Source organism: Bison bison, unplaced genomic scaffold (genome assembly GCF_000754665.1).
Source record: "Bison bison bison isolate TAMUID 2011002044 unplaced genomic scaffold, Bison_UMD1.0 scf7180017863702, whole genome shotgun sequence".
Classification (NCBI taxonomy): Eukaryota; Metazoa; Chordata; class Mammalia; order Artiodactyla; family Bovidae; genus Bison; species Bison bison.
Window position 1 is genome coordinate 1,465,948 of NW_011494274.1, and position 9,013 is coordinate 1,474,960.

The 9,013-nt window shown below is 36.1% G+C and overlaps 1 protein-coding gene across 1 annotated transcript in view; it reads right to left on the reverse strand.

Moving 5' to 3' along the window:
• LOC104983958 (von Willebrand factor A domain-containing protein 8-like) overlaps positions 1–9,013 on the reverse strand; it is a 186,721-nt gene that overhangs the window by 150,057 nt on the left and 27,651 nt on the right. Inside the window, exon 3 of the mRNA XM_010833524.1 lies at positions 1,863–1,938. Coding sequence (XP_010831826.1) covers positions 1,863–1,938 — 76 coding nt within the window. The remainder of the gene's footprint in view (positions 1–1,862; positions 1,939–9,013) is intronic.

Consider the following 9,013-nt stretch of genomic DNA (forward strand, 5'->3'; position numbering starts at 1 on the left):
TCCATCACTCATTGCTTTGGATTTGTAATAGCTGGTTTTCTGCAAGCTATAAATATAAAATCACAAAAAATGTCTGTAGCAGAGCTGGAAACAGTATTTATGGATCTCCACCAAAAGCTTCTCATAGTTACTGAATTGCTAACTCTGCAGTAATCACTTTATTTTCTTGCAGCATCCTAATTAGCCCTATGTCGGCAATGTTCACATTTCACACCCTCAGGAAGGGGAGAATTAACACAAGTATTGACATATCAAATAGAGAAGTTAAAGGGCTGTGGGAGCAAACAGGAATGACTGTGATCATCAGTACTGGATATCAGAACACTGCACTTGTGGTAGCCTTAAAAGAGTGCACAGTTTTAAGAGATCTGGAGAACTGGGTAGTCAAGACAAAGAGAATCAATGGTCAGACTCAAGAAATCTGCACCCTACTGAGGGAAGAGTGAATATGAACAGTCTATTTTGGCTGATGCAGAGGTTAAATTTAAGAAAAGACAGAAAAGGATCTGAAAGTGTAGATCAGGTCTCAACTAATAAAAAGTTGACTGCCAAACCAAAAAATATGTGCTTTGTCTCATTAAATAGCAGGATGAATTAAAGATTTATGAGTTCAGATATGATAACAAGTTTAAAGCTACAAGTCAGTGCCTTTAATCTTGCAGAAATATGCAGAATAGACTAGAGGGGGGAATATCATAACAACTTGGTAAAAAAGTCATGTGAGGATCTGATTTTAGGGAAGAGGGCATGGGTAAAAATGGAAATAAAAAGCATTATATTATCTGAAGAAATATTCAGAGGTATATTCTACAGCCTTGGCAACTAATTAGATGGGAAGAGGTGAAAGGAAAAATAAGAGAGTTCTAGGTCTTGGATGACCGAGTAAATTAGATGACTGGTCACATTATGAAAAGATAGGAAAAAAGCTAGGAAAAACTCTTTAAAACATTTAAAAAGAATGGATAGGAGATACTCAATGAACTTCAATGTAAACCCAGAGATTATTTTTTTAAATAGTAAGAAATAGCTCATAACATAAAATGGAACATATCATAAACTTTTCTCATTACATGGTTTTGGCAAGTAATTTTTAAGAAATTGAGAAATAGGTGATCCTCTCTACCACAAATATCTTATTTCATATTCTAAAAATATGAATAAGAATTTTTCTTTTTAATTTTAAGGTAAAAATAACCCGAATTTTAAAAAAGAGAGAGAAAACATGTAGCTTCTACTCCCAACTCCAGCCTTCACATCTCTGTTCAGAGAAGGTCGAGTCCAGTCTGGAAGAACTCAGACAGGAGGTCCTGAAGACGCCCATCACCGGGTCTAGACCACAGAGTCCTCAGGACGGCTTCTCTGTGCCATTGCTGGAGAGCAGTTATCTACACAGAAACACATGCCTGGCAGAACAGGATTTTTTTTTGGCGGGGGGTGGCTCTTATATGAGAAGCTAAGGAATGATCTTCCCAGCTGTCCAAAATGCTGGGTCAATATTTTACTCATTAAAATCATTTTAAAAAACATTCCAGAAGCATTATCTAATTTCAAAGTCTGCACATCTGAAAACAACAGCAAACTTTTTTCTTTTTTCAAAGTTCTGGAATGGAAAAGTTATCATTAGAGGATTTCTATCATTCCCTAAATCTCTCTCTGGAGAGAGGAATAGAGTAAGAAAACATGTTATTTTCCCAGTAATTTGCATTTAAATATCCACTCTCCAAATGACATATGAACGAGTGTTTTCTAGTTAAGACTAAAACATATTGTCATCAATGGGATATTTCTTCCTCTCAAAGGCTGAAATATAACTATCATTCAAAGAACACAGTTGAGAATATTCATATAATTGCATTACTAACCAAAGGTGAGTCTTCATATACAATAAGTCCATCTTTAACAGAAGGCTGAAGAGTAAGTGTTTGGACTGTGGTGTCCCTAAAGTTAAACCAACAGATTTTATAGTTAGTAAAGAAATAAAAAGACATTTGATCTCGAATAAAACATGAGAACATTTCTCTTTTTCTTCCTTTAGTTCATCATCCAGCTTCTCCTAAGACGAATAAAAAAGCAAATGAAATTCCACTCAGCAACAGTATTTTGTAGATGTCGATATAAGTTATAAAGGTTTGGGAATTACTCCAAGTTTACAAATTATCCAGGCTCTTTACTTCTCCTTTTCCCAGTAATTTCCTGATGACCATTTTACTCTTTAAAATCACCTCCTGAAGGTGAAAAGGAGAAATTAAAAATAAATATTTGAATTACCTATACAAGATTTACATTATTTACAAATAATTGATGGTGAGTTTGGTGATGACTGGCATGCTGACGTTCCTGATTAAAGTGAGTCTGTGAATTATACTTCATGGCCCAACCTGCCATCGGGCAAGACCATTTTACCTCACTCCAGCAAACATGGGATTGTGAACATTTCTGCTAGGATTAGGGCAATTCATTTTACTTTCTTAAGTCTACCTACTACTATCTACCTGACTTTCCTTTAGATCAGGATTTTCAAAAGTATTAACAGTGTACTACCTAGATGTTATCCAACCCCACACATGATAAGATATGAAGTTCACATCACCTATGAATCTTCTTGCCCAAAATGTTACAGTTAGTAAAGCAATAAAATGACATTTGATCAGAATAAAACACAAGCGTCATATATCCATTTTTTGTATTCCTGGGCTTACACTTTTTCTATCTTCTGCCAAAAAAAATAAAGTCCATTTTTGGGTTTTAAACAAATAACAGAGTTTAATTAATATCACAAATTCACTGTTCGTATTCTGGCAATACAGAAGGGTGGGTGAGGAAAAGAAAGAGATGTGTTCACACAGATTTTTATAGCAATATAGTGAATTTCTCACCTCAGCTGTCACATATTTAATGGGCAACAACATGACACCTCCCAGCACCGAAATGGAAAAAGGAACTCTTGTATCATTATCAGTAGAAAGGAAATTCAATCATTACTTTAATAATTATGGTGCTTCATAGCAGATTAAGGACAGGAAATTCAAGGTGAATTACAATTTTAAAAAGGCAAATGAAATTGTTCTATAACATGTTAATTCCGATAGCATACAATTTGGCAAATTAGATTTCTCAAAAGACTTGTGCTAGAAATAAAACACATAGGTTTGAGGGAACAAGCACAGATCAGATGATTCCTAAAAGGGACAAGGAATAAGGATAAACACAAATGGGAAACATGGCTTTCAGTGGAGTAGGCAATGAGAAAGAGCAACTTAAAGGGAAAAAGTGGTTTTGTTCCATTCTTATTGTCAGTCCTTTGTCTTACATGTATGTAAAATGATATTCAATTAAAAAAACAGGTTGGCTTATATGTCAGTCCCTTATTATATAAGAGTAGAAAATAACTCACTAACTTCTGCATAGCACTTATTACAACAACAAAAAAGGCTTGAACTTCCCTGGTGGCCCAGTGGATTAGAATCCGCCTGCTAATACAGTGGACACAGGTTTAATCCGTGGTCCGGGAAGATTCCACATGCCGTGGAGCAGCTAGGCTTGGGTGTCATAACTTCTGAGCTCGTGCTTTACAACCTGTGAGCTACAGCCACTGAGCCCACACACTGCAATGCCTGAAGCCAGTACACCTACAGCCCGTGCTCCGCAACAGGGGAAGCCGCTGCAGTGAGAAGCCCGCTGCAGTGAGAAGCCCGCTGCAGTGAGAAGCCGCTGCAGTGAGAAGCCCGCTGCAGTGAGAAGCCGCTGCAGTGAGAAGCCCGCAGACCGCAACCAAGGGTAGCCCAAGCGCGGCAGAGAAGAACCACTGCAACCAAAAGTGCCTAAGTATATATTTTTTAAAAGCTTGTTTTTCAAGGTATCTTACAATATTATAAACTTCAACTCAGTAAATGATGACTACTGTCACAAGTAGCATATGACAGTGAGAGTTGCTCAGTCGTGTCCAACTCTTTTTGACTGTATAGTCCATGGGATTCTCCAGGCCAGAATACTGGAGTGGGTAGCCTTTCCCTTCTCCAGGGGATTTCCCCAACCCAAGGATCAAACCCAGTCTCCCGCATTGCAGGCGGATTCTTTACCAGCTGAGCTACCACGGAAGTCATGATAGAATAGCATATAAATTGACTCTTAAAATGATCCTTTTTCAGAAAATATTTGACTAAAATCATTGCTTTGGTTTTAGGAGCATCATAGTAATTCTCTACACAAATAATCAATGACCCTAAGAGAATATTTTATTTGCTACAGTTTCAATTCTATTATGATTTGTTCCTCTCAAGAACAGATTTGAAATATAAGCTCATAAAAGCTGAAGTAGAGTCAAAATTTCAACAATACTGGGGAAAAGAAAACACATCTTAGTAACAGTTTCTTAGCCTACAGTTTAATAAAGAGACATCTCTCCAGGACATAACAGTTACCAGCAATGCTTGAGGAATTAATTAGAATGTTCAGCTAATTGCTGACATTTATGTTAGCACCAATTGTTCTCACTTACTATTTTACAGACTAAAGTTGTCCATCAGTTACAGCCTGTGTTGATAAAGAGGCTACTCAAAGAAACATGGTGCTAAACTCTAGTCTTATTTTAACTCTGTGACTTTAAAATTTTTTTAAGTTGGAGTTATTAATGCTTCAATAGTAATTTTAAATGATTCCAGATGCAATAAAAGTAATTAAATTGAATAAAGACCAAGTTTTTATCAAAATAAGGACAGCAAATTGGCCACTGGAGAGCAAGCACAATCCATTCCTGTGACTTTGCTAATAAAGGTACATTAAGCTAATAAATTCTAATTTATTGAGGAGCACAAGATCTCAAAATAGCAATGTCTATTTTGAGGATGATATTTTAGTAAGTTGTATTTAAATTGGCTTATGGTTAGCTGTATTTTAGAAAAATAATAATAGTTAACAAGGGTGAAAGAAGAAAAAAGACACATAGGAGTTTCAAATAGCTAATAAAAATCTTATCTAACTTTGCAGCTCATTAAAATAGAGATGGCTAAAGTAATAGTCCACTCATTATTATAAACCCAGCATGAAGAAAGAAAGATAGAATATGATTCACAGGAGGCACTTTACAAATATTTCCTCAATATTTTAAGAAGTGGGATGATTATGAAAATTGAATAAAATGGTAATTTTAAAAAATTAGATATAAGCATAAAATTACTGTCTGAGAAGTAAATGCTGTTGATAGATATTTTAAGTGAAAAAGTCATGGCATTATCAAGACTATCATTTCTACAAGGTTTATTTTAAAACAAGTAATGAAATAAAGATAAGAAGTACTAATAATAATTATCATTAATAAAAGAAGAGAGTGGTAACTTAGACAAAGGGGATGCAGACAAATTTGAGAATTAATGTTTACAAACATTCTGGGCTCTCTGCACACTTCCTTCCTGCCTTGCCTACAAAAGACAAATTTATTTTGCTAAGTTGGGAAAGAAACTTCCCTGAGCCCTCAAACAGAAATAATCACAAGCAGTGTTGCCACACAATCCAAAAAAAAAAAGAAGATACAAATTAGCTGTGATTATTGCAGGGTTGGTTAAAAACCAGCACTGGTCTATTAATAAATAGTCCTCCTAGTTTTATCAATTACTTCAACTTTCTTGTTTTTAAATCACTTAAACTCTTTTTAAAAAGTACTATTATTTTTTTCATGCACAAGTATATATTTCCTGTTTTAACTTTTTGTGTTGTATTGGAGTATAGCCAATTAACAATGTTGTGATAGTTTCAGGTGGACAGCAAATCAATTAAACTCCTGAAACCCAAAGTTATTCACCTCTACAGAGGGGAATTAAAATAGAACATTTGAGGAAACATAGTAGAGTAAAAAGTTAAAAAGCAAGAGTGAGAAAGAAATATTATTAAATGTGTTTTGAATGCTGTGAGGGAAAAGTCCTTTTCATAAGATAAAAAAAATATTATTTCTGCCAAAGTGACTGAAAAGGCTCCAGCTCTTAAAATAGTTGTTTTGGAGGACAAATAATGTATTTAGTCATCAAACACTCATCACTAATACGTCCAGATGCATAAACTCCTAACAAACCAGAAAAGGAGGGAAGACATTGGGGGATAATATTTATGGAAGGGAGTCGACTGTGGTTCAGCACTTTGGTCTCAGAGGTAGGCTTTTCTGGGGACAACAGGTAGAAAACAGCCACTGCAAAACAGTCATTTGACGGAAGCTAAAATTTTCAAAATATTAATAGTTTTCAAACTCTACATACCTTCCTTACCACGTCTCCCAGCAATATATTAACACTTATTTAAAAAGAAATTCCTCCAATATTTAAAGTCATGCTGATAGTCAAACCTTTAACAAAATCTGAATGTTTTGTAAGTTGTCTAGTCTTTTTTAAAATAAATATACTACAAATATTTAAAATGGGATCTTTTGTCTTTACTCTGAAAACGAGCTTACTGGCTTGGGAAATTTTAGGGTACTCAAAATGACCTAGTTTCTTTGTAGGAACTTCATTTTCTCTTTTCTAGAAACAAAAAAAGAAAAGCAGTATGCAGGTTCCTTATTTATCATTTCCCCTGACATTAAACAATGTATATTCTGATCAGTTTTTTAAAAGGAAAAGAATGAAATGCAGACTAAAATACTGGTACAAAACTGAATGAGTAAAAAAATTAAAAAATTAGGCGAATACATTTTCATATCAGGACATGAGATAATTGTTCGTTCAATAAATATTTATTGAATATCTACTAATGGGCACCGCTTTAGATAAGAAGGATAAGTCCCTGTGAAAGTACAGATTCTTTCCTTTGCTGAGCTTAAATTCCTAATATATTTAAGTGAACTTATTTTTACCATACTAATGGTGTACCACCTTTGGCACAGTATAAACTGGATCCTGCATGAAATTAAATATCAAAACATAATTTACGACAGGCAATTCAAGATAAAATTAAAATAAATATTTGTGACCACTGAGACAAACAATAAACAGCCTTCAACCATTTAAGTCAGAGAAAGCGTAAGTCCACCAGCTCTCCATAGAACTGGTCAGGCATGCCTCTTTTGGTTAATAAATCAAAATCCATCTTTAGTGTAATGTTTCTTGCCTAAGATTTACTATGTAACCTGCATTTTGTATACATCATAATATTATTTGATATACTATAATCCATGAATTATTTTATCCTAATTTCTGGTTATTAATCAACTTAAAACAATTCCCAATGCCTGTCTCATTCATCACACTTGAACCACTTGAGTTAAAAAGAAAATAGTATGTAAATAAGCATCCTATTTTGAGAAGTCTTTTGCTTACAGGAAATCTATGCTCAAGTTTTCTGTAATGCACTTCTTTTATTAAGTTTCCATGATAGATTTTCTTAAAGGAAGACACTACTGCATCATAGAGTAGGTGCCTGATGCGTGTCCGACTCTTTGTGACCCCATGGACTGTAGCCCACTAGGTTCCTCTGTCCATGGAATTTTCCATGCAAGAATACTAGAGTGGGTTTCCACACCCTCCTCCAGGCAATCTTCCTAAATCAGGGATTGAACCTGCGGCTCTTACGTCTCTTGCATTGGGAGGCGGGTTCCTTTACCAGCTGAGGCAGCTGGGAAGTCCACAGCATCATAAGAAAAAGAATATATATTGTTTTTCAGTTCAGTTCAGTCACTCAGTCGTGTCCAACTCTTTGCAATTGCATGGACTACAGCATGTCAGGCCTCCCTGTCCACCACCAATTTCCAGAGTTTACTCACACTCATGTCCATCAAGTCGGTGATGCCATCCAACCATCTCATCCTCTGTCTTCCCCTTCTCCTCCTGCCTTCTATCTTTCCCAGAATCAGGGTCTTTTCAAATGAGTCACTTCTTTGCATCAGGTGGCCAAAGTATTGGAGTTTCAGCTTCAGCATCAGTCCTTCAATGAATATTCAGGACTGATTTCCGTTAGGATAGACTGGCTGGATCTCCTTGCAGTCCAAGGGACTCGCAAGAGTCTTCTCCAGCACCACAGTTCAAAAGCATTAATTCTTTGGCACTCAGATTTCTTTATAGTCTAACTCTCACATCCATACACAACTACTGGAAAAACCACAGCCTTAACTAGATGGACCTTTGTCGGCAAAGTAATGTCTCTGCTTTTTAACATGCTGTCTAGGTTGGTCATAATTTTACTTCTAAGGAGCAAGCGCCTTTTAATTTCATAGCTGCAGTCACCATCCGCAGTGATTTTGGAGCGACAAAAAATAAAGTCAGTGACTGTTTCCACTGTTTCCCCATCTATTTGCCATGAAGTGATGGGACCGGATTCCATGATCTTTGTTTTCTGAATGTTGAGCTTTAAGCCAACTTTTTCACTTTCCTCTTTCACTTTCATCAAGAGGCTCTTTAGTTCTTCTTCACTTTCTGCCATAAGGGTGGTATCATCTACATATCTGAGGTTACTGATATTTCTCCCAGTAATCTTGATTACAGCTTGTGCTTCATCCAGCCCAGCATTTCTCATGATGTACTCTGTATAAGTTAAATAAGCTGGGTGACAATATACAGCATTGACATACTTCTTTCCCGATTTGGAACCAGTCTGTTGTTCCACGTACAGTTCTAACTGTTGCTTCCTGACCTGCATACAGATTTCTCAAGAGGCAGGTCCCATCTCTTGAAGAACTTTCCACAGTTTATTGTGATCCACATAGTCAAAGGCTTTGGCATAGCCAATAAAACAAATAGATGTTTTTCCGGAACTCTTTTGCTCTTTCGATGATCCAGCAGATATTGGCAATTTGATCTCTGGTTCCTCTGCTTTTTCTAGATCCAGCTTGAACATCTACAGGTTCACAGTTCACGTATTTTTGAAACCTCACTTGGAGAATTTTGAGCATTACTTTACTAGCGTGTGAGATGAGTGCAACTGTGTGGTAGTTTGAGCATTCTTTGGCATTGCCTTTCTTTGGGATTGGAATGAAAACTGACCCTGTCCAGTCCTGTGGCCACTGCTGAGTTTTCCAGATTTGCTGGCATATTGA